The following is an 18,094-nucleotide window of genomic DNA, read 5'->3' as shown; positions in this document are numbered from 1 at the left end:
TGGGAAAAGCCCCAGACGGATACATCAACCTCAAACATCCCTTGGGGTGTTCATCTTGTCTATACCTTGCACTGCTCTGGTCACTTAGAGATCGGGAGGATCAGAGGCTGGATACCCTACCATATATTTGAAGCTCTTCATGGTGCAACACATTCTGGTAAGAGCAATATTTTTATTGGTCACTCAGCATTACACTAGGGGTACACATTTTCTTTCTATTTGCATCGATATGTCATACATGTCTGTATAGTTGGGGATCCCTAGCATTAATTTTATGAGGCGCTCCAAGACTAAAAGGGGTACACCGCTGCTAAGCATTTGGAATAAACCGTTCCAAACGCTGGAGCCAGGAGCTTGTGACGTCATAGCCCCGCCCCCTCATGATGTCACACCCTGCCTCCTCAATGCAAGTCTATGGGAGAGGGCGTAACGGCTGTCATGCCCCCTCCCATAGACTATCATTGAGGAGGCAGAGGGTGGCATCATGAGGGGGCGGGGCTATGACATCACAAGCTCCCGGCGCCGGCTCCAGCGTCTGGAACAGTTTGTTCTAAATGCTGAGCAGCGGAGTACCCCTTTAATAGCAATGCATCCCTGACTTGGGCTCAGCTATTATGGGGTGAGGGGATATACTGCTCCAGAATGGACAACTGGCACTGGTACTTACCTGGGATTTACAAATTCAGTATGTTCTTTGCCTCTTGTTGGACTCATCTTTTGGAGAATCTGCTTGCATCACTTTCAGTTTCACACCGTTTACCATCTTTCCATGTAGTGCAGCTATGGCATCATTTGCACTGTACAATTCTGAATATCTAGCATATGCAACGTTTTTCCCCGGAACAATGTAAACTTCTATCAGATTTCCAAAGCGACTGAAACAGAGCAGAACAGGATTATTCCTTCAGGTCATTAAATATAAGAAATATCACAAAGTATTAAACCTGCAGACTAGACAACATTCTCAACCTGACAGTCATGTTATAAAGCAGGAGGAGTGGAGAAGATTGATGTATAGTATTGTGGGAAATGTTAGGCTAACTTGTCATTTATTCATGTAAATCTCTGCTCATTCTGGGCCAAGTAGCCATTTGGGCGGTCCTACTACCTTTACATTGGCTGAGTGGCGATGTGATGCATTAAGGGGGAACCTTTCATCAAAAAAACTTTTGATACATTATAGATTAATGTACGCAGAAGAACTTTCCAATAGAATGTTATAAAAAAATAAGCTGCAGCCGGGAACCAGACAAGCTCAGCACTACTCCCTGCCAGGGAGAAGTGCTGAGCTTGTCTGTGTCCCGGCTGCAGTCTGAGATTTAGGACTCCAGCATGAGTCTGAAATCTATTTAAAAAAAAAAAAAAAGGCTTGAAGCCAGGACTGGTAGGGAGACCCCTAGTGGTCATTTTTTCTAAGAGGAAAATTAAATAGAAAGAAGCATATTTTTTAATAACATGCTATTGGAAAGTTATTCTGCATACATTAATCTATAATATAATCGAAAGTTTTTTTGGATGGAAGGTACCCTTTAAGCCCCAGCCTTGGTCTTTCTGGTGCCTAGGCCCAATATGTCACATTGCCTCTCAGCCAGACACTGATAAGGGGCAACTCCGCTGTGGCCACTGTGACATCTCAGGGGACAACCGGGGAGTGCAGGAGGATTGCAGCCAGCCTGGGAATAGTGTTAACATAAAAATGCTTTTTCCTGTAGTTCCCCTTTAAAAGCCCTCTCTATGGAGAAGATTTATCAAAACCTGTCAGGAGGAAAGGTTGCTGAGTTGCCCATAGCAACCAATCAGAATTTCTTCTCTCATTTTTAACAAGGCTTATGCAAAAAGAAAGACGCGATCTGATTGGTTGTTATGGGCAACTCAGCTACTTTTCCTCTGGACAGGTTTTCATAAGTCTTCCTCTATATGTACACTTATACAAAAATAGCATCACTAAGTAGGACCGCCCACTTCTTACATAGCAGATACTGTATACCCTCCTATTCTTTGGTTCCAGTCTAAATGCAGTCAATGAGGACATTATTCATTATTTAAATTGGAACTATAAAAAGGTGCAGAAAAATATCTGTAGGGAAGAACCAGATCTAACACCTACATACAAGTAAGCAAGTAGTATATAACTGAAATAATCTATAATCCTTGCATGAAAGTCAGTAAGTACTATTGTGGGCATAGAGCCATACCAGAACACATCTTCCATCACATCCAGGCTTAGCGGGTGAGGGTTGAACACAATGAACAGTCTCTCCTTGCAGTGTGCATCAGCAGAAGCCTTCTTTTTGTATGCTGGAAGGGTAGCGTCTGTCTGAAGCTGAGAAGCAACAGGGGGGGCATATGCTCGATCATAGGCCTGCAGACAAAACAGATTCACTGTGAAACCCCTATGGAATACTGCAAAGCTAAACAACCATGTCAGGCAGGGAAAGAAAAACCTCAAAAGGGATTTGAACAGTTTAACCCTACAGAGATAACTTGACCCTCTTTATCTGCCCCGCGGGTTGGCTGGTTATGCTAGTTAAGCTTATTCCTTCTCGACTTCTAGAACCACCAGATGTCATGGGCAATTGGAAGACTACTAATTACTCCCCAACTCGTTACTCATAAGTAAATTGAATTGAACACTACATATTCATTTTAGAAAATCTTTGCTCACGGAAATGGCACATTTAAGCCCTTAAAGGGGTATTCTGGGCAAAAACATCTTATCCCGTCTGATCGCTGGGATACCCGCGGTCGCCCTGTGCGACATTCTATGCGGGGCTGCATCTCCAGTTTCGGAAACCAAAGGGTTTCCAGGACTGGGGACCTTGCGTCACGCCCCCTCCATTCATGTCTATGGAAGGGGGCGTGATGGAATAATATATAGTACACAATAAATATATTTTTTTAATATTAAATAAAATAATATATACACACACACACACAGTTATATATTATAATAATTATATAATTAATATAATCTATTATAATGATATATTAATTATAATTATATATTATAATATAAAATATAATAATTATATATATTATAATTAGAGATGAGCGAACTTACAGTAAATTCGATTCGTCACGAACTTCTCGGCAGTTGCTGACTTTTCCTGCATAAATTAGTTCAGCTTTCCAGTGCTCCGGTGGGCTGGAAAAGGTGGATACAGTCCTAAGAAAGAGTCTCCTAGGACTGTATCCACCTTTTCCAGCCCACGGGAGCACCTGAAAGCTGAACTAATTTATGCAGGAAAAGTCATCAACTGCCGAGCCGAGAAGTTCGTGACAAATCGAATTTACTGTAAGTTCGCTCATCTCTAATTATAATATATTTATACACACAAAATATATATAATAAAAAGATACACACAAAAAAAATGTATATATATTTCAGTAGCCTCAAGCTACCTTTTTACACACGTACATCTATCATCTAACTATATATTTATATTATATTTTATATTTCTCTATATGTCCTATGTATATATCTACCTAATTAGATGAGCGATAGATATCTCCAATATGTGTGGATATCAAATATATGTAGACAGATATAGATGTCCCTCTTTATTTACCTATATTTCGTATCAATAAGTCACTGACAACCCAGCCTATAAAGTATCACAACATTTAACCTGAACGGTGAAAGCTCCCTGCAGAAAATCATGCTAGCAGTGTTCTGCAAAGTGCAGACCTCCAGCTGTTGCAAAACTACAACTCCCAGCATGCCCGGACAGCCGATGGCTGTCCGGGCGTGCTGGGAGTTGTAGTTTTGTAACAGCTGAAGGTCCACAGTTTGGAGACTTAGGTGCTGGAGCATTAGGGTAAAACAGTATGAGAAAAGATCTACCTTCTATGGGTTGTTCCTCTGCTTTAATACCCCAGTGTAAGCCATTTTTACGGAACGCATTGCATCACCAAGGGTTTATATATGCCATTTAGTGACGACGCCTTCCAACAGGTAATTTTATTACTGGGAGGATTAGCACAGCATACACTGTCTGTTGTAATATATAATGTAGAGGTATAGGCACGGACCATAACACCCCTTCTAAATGTTAACCGTGTAACACTGCAGGAACAGGACAGATGGTAATACAGACTTCATGGTCAGCACATCATGTCCAGCCTGGCCAAGTACTGCTTCTATTCCTATCCCCAGAGAAAGAATAATCTCCTTAAAAAGGTCACCCTGTCCTTATTGGACATTTTGCAAACAATAGGTGACATTAAAAGATTTGCCGGATGGCAGAAAGAAAAAAGTAGCTACTGATGATAAGACGAGGGTTGACTGTAAAGAACTTAACGATGCAGGACGTATATTTACTTCCAGCGCTGACTACCGCGATCTAACGCAGGGTCTCGCAATGACCCCGCGTCATATCGGGTCGGTCCCGTCGGCCATCGGTGTCCAGGACCCCCGTTTGATACCGGACATCACCGATGCGGTGATGCCCGTTATTAACCCTTCAGACGCGATGATCAAAGTTGACCGCCGCATCTGAAGTGAAACCGAAAGCATCCGTCGGGCTCAGTTCGAGCTCAGTCAGGCTGTTCAGGACTGCCGTGATTTAATCGTGGCGTACCGAAAAGCTTACAGGACACCAGGAGGATCCCTACCTGCCTCCTCGCTGACTGATCGCTAAAATGACTGCTCAGTGCCCAAAATCCAGGCAGGAGCAGTCGAGCGGCTATAACACTGATCAATGCCATGTTAATGCATGGCAGTGAACAGTGTAGGAAATCAGTGTGTGAAACAACGTTATGGTCCCCTACGGGAGCTATAACATTGCAAAAAAAAAAAAAGAAAGAATAAAATAAAAAGAAAGTGAAAATAAAGTGTTAATATATGTGATTCAACCCCTTCCCTAATAAAAGTGAGAATTTCCCGGCGTCCTAGCCAGATTTGTAAATTACTTCTATTAAAAATCTTAATCCTTCCAGTAGTTATCAGCTGCTGAAGTTGAGTTTTTTTCTTTCTAAAAACAGTGCTCTCTGCTGACACCTGTCTGTCTCAGGAACTGTCCGAAGCATTAGAAGTTTGCTATGGGGATTTGCTCCTACTCTGGACAGTTCCAGAGACAGGTGTCAGAGAGCACTGTGGTCAGAGAGCACTGTGGTCAGAGAGCACAGAACAACTCAACATCAGCAGCTGATAACTACTGGAAGGATTACAATTTTTATATAGAAGTAATTTACAGATCGGTTTTACTTTCTGGCACCAGTTGATTTAAAAAAAAAAAAAAATAAATAAAAATTGTTTTCCATCAGAATGTCCAGGATTAGGAAAACAGTTGCTTTCGTCCAAAAACAGCACCACACCTGTTATCAGGTTGGGCTTGGTACTACAACTCTGCTCCATTCACTATAATGAAGCTGATCTTCCATACCACACACAAACTGAAGGCCAGAGTGGTACAGTTTGTGGAAGAAAGCAGCTATGTTTTTGTAATTCTGGATAACCCATTTAAGACCAAATTCACACCTACCAAGCTCTAAATTCTGTAGTACTGCATTAAAAACTCAGGAGATTTGGATGCTGACATATACCACAGGGTGTTCCCTGCACTTTCTTCTCATTTGAATTTGCCCAACATAGGTTAGGAGTGTGCAAAAGATTTAAAAACAGTATACACTGACAAATGGGCCACGCAGTCACTTTTCAGATTACATTCGGTACATAAAAATAAATGTGATGGGTATGGAGAGGACAAAATGGAATACATTAGCAGCCCACACCTCTGGGTTGCATACATATATATATATATATATATATATATATATATACATACACACACACACACACACACACACACACACACACACACACACACACACACACACACACCATGGAAAGTAGAGCTAAATAAGTTTAAACTTAGCTTCAAAACATAAAAAATGTAAAACACCCACCTGTGGCAGCTACAAAGAGTGATGTTCTCTCCGTGTCTGAAAGGTCACGACTACAGGGCAGGAGTTATGTGACGTCACACCCCGCCCCCTCAATGCAAGTCTATGGGAGGGGGCGTGACGGCAGTAGCGGGCTCTCCGCGATCAGACATCTTATTCCCTATCCTTTGGATAGGGGATAAGATATCTTAGGGCTGGAGTACCCCTTAAAGTTGCAAGTACATATATTAAAAATAATCAACTCTAGTAATATTTAATTAAAAGTAATCAATGCCAACACTTTTTATTTTTTTTTACATTTTTTTTTTTGTTTGAAGCTAATATTAAACTTATTTAGCTCTACTTTCCATGATTTAAATGGTCCCCCCGCGATCAGACACCTTATTCCCAATCCTTTGAATATGGAATAAGATGTTTGGTTGGAGGGGTCTTAAAGGGGTTAACCAACCTTTTAAAATTGATGTCCTATTCTCCAGATGGGTTAACATCAGAGTAGCGGGAATCAGACACCCAGCTCCCCCACCAATCAGCTCTTGGAGAGGCAGCAGCAATTGTGGAAGAGCCACAGCCTCTTCAATGCAGGACAAGAAGTAGTAAACAATCACCATAGTGGTAGTGCAAGGAACTGCAGTCTTGTTCCATCCAGTGCAAAGCTGAATTTCCTTGAACCACGCCAAACAGCAATTGCAAGATGGGCAGCAGTGAATAGAGATGACCGAACTTACAGTAAATTCGATTCATCACAAACTTCTCGGCTCGGCAGTTGACTTTCCTGCATAAATTAGTTCAGCTTTCCGGTGGGCTGGAAAAGGTGGATACAGTCCTAGGAGACTCTTTCCTAGGAATGTATCCACCTTTTCCAGCCCACCGGAGAACCTGAAGGCTGAACTAATTTATGCAGGAAAAGTCATCAACTGCCGAGCCGAGAAGTTTGTGACGAATCGAATTTACTGTAAGTTCGCTCATCTCCAGCAGTGAACATTTAAAAAGGTTGCAGCATTTGCATGCCATGGACTCTACAGACAGCTGACCAGCAGGGTTCAGTGTATTTTAACCCGCTACCTATAGATAACCCCTTTAAGGTCACATTTAGACATGGCAGCATTGAAAAGAATTAGCAGTATGGCCACAGAATTGCAAATCTACAACAATGTACAATAGATTAGTACAGATAAAAAAATTAAAAAATAATGATTTTCACATAGCATGATCATGTGGAAATCTTGCACATTTTAAAGCAGATTTCACAATCTGTTTAGAAGAAAAATGTGAAAACCAGCAATTCTGCAGCAATATCAGCCTGTAACAAAAGCATTTTGTTGACAAACTGGCTGCACAAAGTGTAATTATTGTATAATTAAAAAAAAAAAAAACAAAGACAACTTTGAGTGCTGTATAACTCTACAGAGGGGCAAAAAAGTATTTAGTCAGCCACTAATTGTGCAAGTTCTCCCACTTAAAAAGATGAGAGGCCTGTAATTTTCATCATAGGTATACCTCAACTATGAGACAGAATGGGGGGAAAGAAAATCCATAAAAATCACATTGTCTGATTTTTTAAGAATTTATCTGCAAATTATGGTGGAAAATAAGTATTTGGTAAATAACAAAAGTTCATCTCAATACTTTGTTCTATACCCTTTGTTGGCAATGACAGAGGTCAAACATTTTCTGTAAGTCTTCACAAGGTTTTCACACACTGTTGCTGGTATTTTGGCCCATTCCTCCATGCAGATCTCCTCTAGAGCAGTGATGTTTTGGGGCTGTCGTTGGGCAACATGGACTTTCAACTCCCTCCAAAGGTTTTCTATGGGGTTGAGATCTGGAGACTGGGTAGGCCACTCCAGGACCTTGAAATGCTTCTTACAAAGCCACTCCTTCGTTTCTCGGGCGGTGTGTTTGGGATTATTGAATGAAAGACCCAGCAACGTTTTATCTTCAATGCCCTTGCTGATGGAAGGAGGTTTTCACACAAAATCTCACGATACATGGTCCCATTCATTCTTTCCTTTACACGGATCAGTCGCCCTGGTACCTTTGCAGAAAAACAGCCCCAAAGCATGATGTTTCCACCCCCATGCTTCAAAGTAGGTATGGTGTTCTTTGGATGTAACTCAGCATTCTTTCTCCTCCAAACACGACAAGTTGAGTTTTTACCAAAAAGTTCTACTATGACATATGACATTCTCCCAATACTCTTCTGCATCATCCAAATGCTCTCTAGCAAACTTCAGACGGCGCCCGACATGTACTGGCTTAAGCAGGGAGACACGTCTGGCACTGCATGATTTGAGTCCCTGGTGGCGTAGTGTGTTACTAATGGTAGCCTTTGTTACTTTGGTCCCAGCTCTCTGCAGGTCATTCACTAGGTCCCCCCCAGGTGGTTCTGGGATTTTTGCTCACTATTCTTGTGATCATTTTGACACCACGGGATGAAATCTTGCATGGAGCCCCAGATTGAGGGAGATTATCAGTGGTCTTGTATGTCTTCCATTTTCTAATAATTGCTCCCACAGTTGATTTCTTCACACCAAGCTGCTTGCCTATTGCAGGTCTACAGTTTTGTTTCTGGTGTCCTTCAACAGCTCTTTGGTTTTGGCCATAGTGGAGTTTGGAGTGTGACTGTTTGAGGCTATGGACAGGTGTCTTTTATACTGATAAGTTCAAAGAGTTGTTACAGGTCTGTGAGAGCCAGAAATCTTGCTTGTTTGTAGGTGACCAAATACTTATTTCACACCATAATTTGCAAATAAATTCTTAAAAAAAAAAAATCAGACAATGTGATTTTATGTATTTTTTTCTCATTCTGTCTCATAGTTGAGGTTATACCTATGATGAAAATGACAGGCCTCTCATCTTTTTAAGTGGGAGAACTTGCACAATTGGTGGCTGACTAAATACTTTTTTTGCCCCACTGTATAGTGCTCAGTATCTGTAGGAATTTTGCTTACTGTCAGTAGACAGAAGCATTCTTGCTTACATCCAAAGGCTGGTAACCCATCCTGACTTAGTATTTTTCTGCTACAAGAGGTTTAAAAAAAAAAATGAAAAAGCCCTTAGGATATTATTTAAATAGATATGGATGTAATACTTACAGGACCAGTTGGTGGGTATTGTTGTGTAACCTGGGGACCCCAAACCATGGAATTTACCTGAGCGGCAACCATGTTGGAGGCCATTTTCTTAAGAAGTCTAGGGGGGAAAAAAACAGAAAAAGGAAAAGCGTTAAAGCTGTCAATTTTAAATACAGAAATTACATTTTTAATAACCCCTTTACTCAATAGCCTGTTTTGACCTTAATGACAAAGGCAAATTTTATTTGGTAATTTGGAACGCTTTTACTTATGAAAGCGATTCGGAGATCGTTTTTTCATGACATATTGTCCTATATATTAGTGGTAAATTTTGATTAGCAGTTTTTGTGAAAAAAAAATCCAAAATTCAGCGAAAAATAAAAAAATTTGCATTTTTAGATTTTACATTTTCTGCTCGTACAATAGTTATACCACACCAAATTAACCCCTTCAGGACCAAGCCCATTTTGGCCTTAAGGACCAGAGCGTTTTTTGCACATCTGACCACTGTCACTTTAAACATTAATAACTCTGGAATGCTTTTAGTTATCATTCTGATTCTGAGATTGTTTTTTCGTGACATATTCTACTTTAACATGGTGGTAAATTTTTGTGGTAACTTGCATCCTTTCCTTGTGAAAAATCCTAAAATTTGATGAAAAATTTGAAAATTTTGCATTTTTCTAACTTTGAAGCTCTCTGTTTGTAAGGAAAATGTATATTACAAATAAAAAAATTTTTTATTCACATATACAATATGTCTACTTTATGTCTGCATCATAAAATTGATGAGTTTTTACTTTTGGAAGACACCAGAGGGCTTCAAAGTTCAGCAGCAATTTTCCAATTTTTCACAAAATTTTCAAACTCACTATTTTTCAGGGACCAGTTCAGGTTTGAAGTGGATTTGAAGGGTCTTCTTATTAGAAATACCCCACAAAAGACCCCATTATAAAAACTGCACCCCCCAAAGTATTCAAAATGACATTCAGTCATCATTTTAACCCTTTAGGTGTTTCACAGGAATAGAAGCAAAGTGAAGGAGAAAATTCACAATCTTCATTTTTTACACTCGCATGTTCTTGTAGACCCAATTTTTAAATTTTTACAAGGGGTAAAAGGAGGAAATGTATACTTATATTTGTAGCCCAATTTCTCTCGAGTAAGCACATACCTCATATGTCTATGTAAAGTGTTCGGCGGGCGCAGTAGAGGGCTCAGAAGGGAAAGAGCGATAAGGGGATTTTGGAGAGTACGTTTTTCCGAAATGGTTTTTGGGGGCATGTTGCATTTAGGAAGCCCTTATGGTGCCAGAACAGCAAAAAACCCTCACATGGCATACCATTTTGGAAACTAGACCCCTTGAGGTACGTAACAAGGAATAAAGTGAGCCTTAATACCCCACAGGTGTTTCACGACTTTTGCATATGTAAAAAAAAATATTTTTTTTTCACTAAAATGTGTGTTTCCCCCCAAATTTCACATTTTTCCAAGGGTCAATAGCAGGAAATACCCCCCAATATTTGTAACCCCTTCTCTTCTGAGTATGGAGGTACCCCATAAGTTGACCTGAAGTGCACTATGGGTGAACTACAATGCTCAGAAGAGAAGGAGTCATATTTGGCTTTTTGAGAGCAAATTTTGCTCGGGGGGCATGTCGCATTTAGGAAGCCCCTATGGTGCCAGAACAGCAAAAAATACCCACATGGCATACCATTTTGGAAACTAGACCCCTTGAGGAATGTAATAAGGAATAAAGTGAGCCTTATTACCCCACAGGTGTTTCATGACTTTTGCATATGTAAAAAAAAAATAAAAAAATTCCACTAAAATGTGTGTTTCCCCCCTAATTTCACCTTTTTGCAAGGGTTAATAGCAGAAAATACCCCCCAATATTTGTAACCCCATCTCTTCTGAGTATGGAGGTACCCCATAAGTTGACCTGAAGTGCACTATGGGCGAACTACAATGCTCAGAAGAGAAGGAGTCATATTTGGCTTTTTGAGAGCAAATTTTTCTCGGGGGGCATGTCGCATTTAGGAAGCCCCTAAGGTGCCAGAACAGCAAAAAAAAACCCACATGGCATACCATTTTGGAAACTAGACCCCTTGAGGAACGTAACAAGGGGTACAGTGAGCATTTGCCCCCCACTGGTGTCTGACAGATCTTTGGAACAGTGGGCTGTACAAGTTTTCATTTTCATGGACCACTGTTCCAAAGATCCGTCAGACACCTGTGGGGGGTAAATTCACACTGCACCCCTCATTACATTCCGTGAGGGGTGTCGTTTCCGAAATGGGGTCACATGTGGGGTTTTGTTTTTTTTGCGTTTGTCAAAACCGCTGTAACAATCAGCCACCCCTGTGCAAATCACCTCAAATGTACATGGTGCGCTCTCCCTTCTGGGCCTTGTTGTGCGCCCCCAGAGCACTTTGCGCTCACATATGGGGTATCTCTGTAGTCGGGAGAAATTGCATTACAAATTTTGGGGGGCTTTTTTCCCTTTTACCTCTTGTGAAAATGTAAAGTATAGGGCAACATCAGCATGTTAGTGTAAAAAATAAAAAATGTTTACACTAACATTCTGGTGTAGACCCCAACATTTCCTTTTCATGAAGGGTTAAAGAAGAAAAAGCCCCCCAAACCTTGTAACGCAATTTCTCCCGAGTACAGCGATACCCCATATGTGACCCTAAACTGTTGCCTTGAAATACGACAGGGCTCCAAAGTGAGAGCGCCATGTGCATTTGAGGCCTAAATTAGGGATTTGCATAGGGGTGGACATAGGGGTATTCTACGCCAGTGATTCCCAAACAGGGTGCCTCCAGCTGTTGCAAAACTCCCAGCATGCCTGGACAGTCAACGGCTGTCCGACAATACTGGGAGTTGTTGTTTTTCAACAGCTGGAGGCTCTGCTTTGGAAACAGTGGTGTACCGGACGTTCTTATTGGGGGAGGGGGGCTGTGTAAGGGTATGTGTATATGTAGTGTTTTTAACTTTTTATTTTATTTTGTGTTAGTGTAGTGTAGTGTTTTTACATGGGCGGGGGATTACAGCGAGTTTCCCAGCGCAAAATTTGCTGCATCTCAAGATGCGAGAAACCCACTGTAAAAGCCTCGCCCATGTGAATGTACCCTGTACATTCACAGGGGGGGGGGGGGGGGGGGGGGGGGGGTGCACCAGCTGTTGCAAAACCACAACTCCCAGCATGCATGGTCTGTTAGTGCATGCTGGGAGTCATAGTTTTGCAACAGCTGGAGGCACACAGGTTAGGAAACACTGAGTTAGAAACAATGTTTCCCAACCAGTGTGTCTCCAGCTGTTGCAAAACTACAACTCCCAGCATGCCCAGACAGCTGAAGGGCATGCTGGGAGGTGTAGTTCGGCAACATCTGAAGGGCCAGATGTTGCTGAACTAAAACTCCCAGCATGCCTGGACAGTCAGTGCATGCTGGGAGTTGTAGTTTTGCAACAGCTGGAAGAGCACAGATTGGAGACCATTATACAATGGTCTCCAAACTGAGGCCCTCCAGATGTTGCAAAACTACAACTCCCAGCATGCCCAGACAGCCAAAGCCTGTCTAGGCATGCTGGGAGTTGTAGTTTTCAGACTCCTAGAAGCAGCAGTGAAGATCTTCACTGCTGCCTCTGAGGACCACATACTTACCCGTCGCTGCTCGTCCACGTGGCAGGTCCCGCGCTGCTCCTCGGTCCCGCCGCTGGATCAGGTAAGTCCGCCGGTCCCCACGTGTTCCCCCCGAATGCCGCAGGTCCCCGCGAGCCCCTGCAGCCTTCGTCCCCCGTTCTGCCCGACTTCCAGGGGCGGGCAGTGCGGGGGATCTGAACTTTCACCCCAGATCACTGTGATTGGTCCACAGGGACCAATCACAGTGATCGCTGACCAGGACCATCAATTGATGGTCCTGGGGGTGAAGCAGAAGTTGTCCCCTGCTGGAAACAGCGGGACTTCTGCCAGTTAACCCGTGCGATGCTGCACATCGCCGGGTTAACTGCATGTCATTTATAAACGCCGGGATGCGCGAACGCACTGCACAACCCGGCGTTTATATATGACATTCTGCGGGAAGGGGTTAATGATTAATTCACATCTACAATATGTCTACTTTATGTTACGATCATTTCATAAACATTCTTTAACTTTTTTTGAATGTTAGAAGGTTTATAAGTTTAGCAGCAATTTTTCAGATTTTCAAGAAAATTTCAAAATCTGATTTTTTAGGGACCAGTTCAGTTTTGAAGCGGAATTGAGGGGCCTGAATGTTAGATACCCCCATTTTATAAACTGTACCCCTTAAAGTAGTCAGAATGACATTAAAGAGGTTTATTAACCCTTTAGGCATTTCTCAGAAATGAAAGCAAAGTGGAGGCTGAATTTTAAAATTTAATTTTTTTGCAGATTTTTTTCATTTTAATTAATTTTTTTTCTTTAACACAGTAGTGTTGAAGAAATACAACAAGATTTATTCCCTCAATTCTGACGTATTCAGAAATATTCCATTTATGCGCTGTGTGTCTCTCACTCAGGCCTCAGACATGAAGGTGTGCTGTGTGGATTCTGGGGCATCCTTTTAGTTTAGGATCATTTTGATCATTTTTTATTTTTTTTCATGAGGTGGTATACATAAAAAAAAAAAAAAAAAAAATCTATTCTGTGGTTGTTTTTATAAAAAAAAAATTTAGGTTCGTCATGCGGTATAAATGACATGTTAACGTTACTCTGCAGGTTGATACGGTTGTGAAGATACTAAATTTCTATACTTTTTATATTTTATTTCATTTATAGCATAAAAACATTTTTGTAAAATAAAAAACAAAAAAAAAAAACACGTTTCTAATTCTGTGAGCCATAACTTTATTTTTTCACTGACGCAAGTATATAAACTAACCAAAAAAATAAAGCTGTGTTAGAAGCCTCCTTTTAGTATGAAGCTAGCTTGTGCAAGACATGCTAGCAAGACTTATTTGAACTGTGGATGCGCACCTTCGTTTTCTCCAATCTCGGTCATTGCCAGGGAGTGTCTGCTGCAACCAGCACCTTATGTATATGGAGTGGGCTCAGCTCCTCAGCCTTGTCATCATAAGGGGTTGACATGTCAAAAAAGTTTAGTTGTAGCAGGTCTCAGTCCAAAGACCACCTGCTTTTGTGAGTAATAGCCAGCTGAAGTGTGCGGCAGAGAACTTCACTCCCTGACTGTCACATCTGACTTGGCTGCAGTCGTCACGTCATGACGACAACATTATTGGAACCGGGTCGAATAAAAGATGGTTAGTAAGGTAGTTTGGGAACCTTTTGTTACTTTATAGTATTGTACGCAATTTAGGGCTGGAAAACCCCTTTGGTTGCAGAAGATGGACCTCATGTTGGGACAGTGGTAGCTTGCAGTCTGCGAAAAATCCGGGAATGTTGTTTCATGTTAACATACTTACTCTGTGCCATCGCCTCCATCATTTAGATAAGTGACTCCAAGACGATTCCCAGGAGGATATTCAAAACCATGTAGCTTGAATTTGGCATAAATTGCGGATGAGATATTCTGATACTGCACCACAGCGTGAGCTGCCCAAAGAGGAAAAGAAATGTCAATGCACCAGGAAAGCTGGAGTTCTAGTATTAGTGTTTAGTAAAACCTTTCAATGGAGAAAGACCTATTCAAGCAATATTTTTTTTTACCTTTATCAACATACCTTAAAAGACATTTGTATTTTCACCCACTGAACCTTTAATCTGCTCCAAGGTTTTGACATCCCATACTGCCACATGTGATGCTTTTATGCAGTACATTGAGATAGATGTCAATGGCATGAGGACAGAGTCAGTACTGTACAAGCCTTAAATAACTGCTGCATCGTACTTACCCCTTGGCAATGGCATATATCTGCATGTGGCCCTTAGTGGTCAGCTAGCGTTCAATCGCTGGTGGTTAGTGGCACATTATGCATCTGGTCCCTGGTGGTAAATGGAACATTAAGCATCTGGTGCCTGGTATTTACTGGTACAGTCAGCATCCGGTACCTGGTGGTTATTGGCACAGTCAGTGTTTGGTTCTTGGTGGTACACAGTACAGTCAACATCCAGCCAAGGGGGTTAGCAGTACAGTCAAAGTCTACTACCCACAGGTCAGTAGTACAACCAATACCTAATCCGAGGTGGTCATTTGTTTCCGGTGATCAGCGGTAGGGTGATTGTATGTTCCCTGGTGGTGAGTGGTACATTCAATCTCCATTCCATGCTGTAGAACATGCAGTATATGATGCCTGATAGTCTGTAGTACAGCCAGCACCTGTCTCTGGTGGTCAGTGGTATAGTCAATGCTGGGAATCACTGGAATACATCTGGTTTCTGGTAGTCAGCAGTATAGTCAGTAGTACGGTTAGGATCCAAAACATGGTTCTTCCACGGTACAGTCAATGGCAGTAAGTGGAGCAGTCACTATCCAGTTCCTAATTGAAGAACAGTCATCGTCTGATCCTGGTTGGTCAGTGGTAGTCAGTGTCTCATAGCGAATGATCAGCGGTACAGTCAGCTTCTTTTTATCTGAAGGTCCATTTGAAAGTCGCGATCCCTGGAGATCCAATGGGGTGTGCTTTATAATCCCAATCGAATGGAAGGGGTGGTCTTGCGGTCTACTGAGATTTACCATCCCAAGAGAACGATCCTAAACACTACCAGTTTCAGATAGCAGTCCAGCGCAGGGCCTCACGGCCCCATCACTGCATGTTGTGGCAGCAGCCCATAGTGGTCTGGTCGATAGCAATTTTTGTGATTTATATTGTTAGGTCACAGGGATAGCTTTTACAGATATCCAGTGTACTATCAACAACTAGGATTTAGTATATAATATAAAGATACAATATAATAAATGAAGCTTTTTCCCAAAAAATAAATAGGCTTACCAAATGATGAATACATATCCCGCTGGACCTCACAAAACTCAAGTCCTGGAATAAGATCAAACAAACTGTACAGCTGATCCTGGACCAAGGGAACCCGGGACACAACTGTTAAGCGTTTGGACACACCTTCCTGGTTTCTTGCATCAGCAACTTTGTCATAAAGGGAATAGTCATATTGTTCTGAAAAAGGGGAAAGAAAAACAAAAACTAAGTCACCATTAAGGCTTAGGTATGATCCAAGTTTTACCTCTACAGTCTACAGTCATTCATTATAATATGGTCCTATCTACATGAATTGACATAAACGTGGACAGATGTGGCAACCACCCTTCTGCTACTATTCACATTACTGAGCGGCAGAGTGATGTACTGGGCCCCGGCATTGGTCAGCCTATAAAGGCAGAGGCGGGACATTGCTGCAGCTGTCGATTTGCTGACCAGCAGGGTGACGCGTTGACCACGGGCAATGCAGAAGACGACTCCACCAGAGAACTGAAGCAGTGATACCAGGACAAAGAGGGACTGGCGGCAGGTTTTCTTTTATAGTGAAAAAGAAGAAACCCCGCCACCAGCGACTTGAATGCAAATAAAAGGTTTATTTGTAATATAGCATATTACACACTTAACAAGACGCGTTTCAGCTTATGTAGCCTTTTTCAATCGTAAACGATAGAAAAAGGCTACATAAGCTGAAACGCGTCTTGTTACATGTGTAATAGGCTATATTACAAATAAACCTTTTATTTGCATTCAAGTCGCTGGTGCCGGGATTTCTTCTTTTTCACTGGATTTATATGATCCACGTGCACAGCGCAACATACCCTGGTGCTGTCCTCTACTATACAGTGTTTTATATTCTGGGTGTCTGGGAAAAATTGCTTAAGATTTTTCACCACAAGGTATCTCCTTTAAAAGGGAAACTGACAGCAGCATCACCCGGCTAACCTGTTGAAGCACGTGACACTGATTACAAGGGGTTTTACCATTTTCTTCTAAGTGGCACCCTTTCCATGATAAATCCTAATATGTATTCCTTTCCTAGCCTTCTGATGCAATGGTAAAATAAATATTCATTTGACTACACAGTAATAAATATTAAGGTAATGTTGTCCAGCCAGGTGGGCACACCAGTGCACGGGGTGGGGGGTGGGGGGCTGAGGGACAACCAGAGTGAATCAAATGAACTAATTTACATATTAGGATTTTTGGGCATATCATGAACGGTGCCACGTAGAAGAAAAAAGGTAAAGACCAGCCAGTAAAACAATGATAACCTAATGTCACTATGCTTCTAGTCTTCCACTCTCAGGTGATCTAATTTTATCAAGTATATCCATGCAGGAAAAAATGTCTGACCCCCAATGAATATCAAAGTAAAAGAACTAGTTCTGTATATACCGTATATACTCGACTATAAGCCGACTATAAGCCTAGGGTGGGAAATACATCATTCCCCCCAATGTCATCATCCAGAGAACCCCCCCCCCCCCAGTCATCATCACCGCCTGTCAATCCCTTCATCAGTGGTCTTCAACCTGCGAACCTCCAGATGTAGCAAAACTACAACTCCATCAGCTGTCCGGGCATGCTGGGAGTTGTAGTTTTGAAACCTCTGGAGGTCCGCAGGTTGAAGACCACTGCGGCCTTCGTCGTCATCCAGACACCCCATTTAGTTTTTGAATCACCTACCCTCGGTGGGAAGGAAGGGTGAGCTGGTCCGGGCCATCTATGCTGCAGGGACCGTCTGGTGGGGAGGGTTAGTTGTTCCGGGCTGTCCATTTTCACCCCGGAGGCCCTCTTCTCCGCGCTCCGGGCCTGGCCCCGGACTAGTGATGTTGCCTTGACGACGACGCACAGGGACACGTATGAATGTCGCTGTGCGTCGTCGTCAAGGCAACGTCACTAGTCCGGGGCCAGGCCCGGAGAAGAGGGCCTCCGGGGTGAAAATGGACAGCCCGGAACGACTAACCCTCCTCCCCACCGGACGGTCCCTGCAGCATAGATGGCCCGGACCAGCTCACCCTTCCTTCCCACCGAGGGGAGGAGAGTAGAAAACTAAAGGGGGTGTCTGGATGAAGGCCGCAGTGGTCTTCAACCTGCGGACCTCCAGAGGTTTCAAAACTACTACTCCCAGCATACCCGGACAGCCGATGGGAGTTGTAGTTTTGCAACTTCTGGAGGTCCGCATGTTGAAGATCACT

General features: G+C 42.3%; 1 protein-coding gene across 2 annotated transcripts in view; it reads right to left on the bottom strand.

The window, feature by feature from the left end:
• RBM45 (RNA binding motif protein 45) overlaps positions 1 to 18,094 on the bottom strand; it is a 38,038-nt gene that overhangs the window by 11,666 nt on the left and 8,278 nt on the right. For both annotated transcript variants that reach the window (XM_056533215.1, XM_056533214.1), the window contains exons 5-9: positions 15,894 to 16,073; positions 14,427 to 14,556; positions 9,000 to 9,096; positions 2,196 to 2,362; positions 668 to 875 (exon numbers count right to left, since the gene is read on the bottom strand). In XM_056533215.1, the coding sequence (XP_056389190.1) occupies positions 683 to 875; positions 2,196 to 2,362; positions 9,000 to 9,096; positions 14,427 to 14,556; positions 15,894 to 16,073 (767 nt within the window). In that variant the 3' untranslated portion in view covers positions 668 to 682. The remainder of the gene's footprint in view (positions 1 to 667; positions 876 to 2,195; positions 2,363 to 8,999; positions 9,097 to 14,426; positions 14,557 to 15,893; positions 16,074 to 18,094) is intronic.

Source organism: Hyla sarda, chromosome 8 (assembly GCF_029499605.1).
Source record: "Hyla sarda isolate aHylSar1 chromosome 8, aHylSar1.hap1, whole genome shotgun sequence".
NCBI classification, from domain to species: Eukaryota; Metazoa; Chordata; class Amphibia; order Anura; family Hylidae; genus Hyla; species Hyla sarda.
Note: the sequence above shows the minus strand (reverse complement) of the source record. Positions and strands in the feature narration are given on the sequence as shown.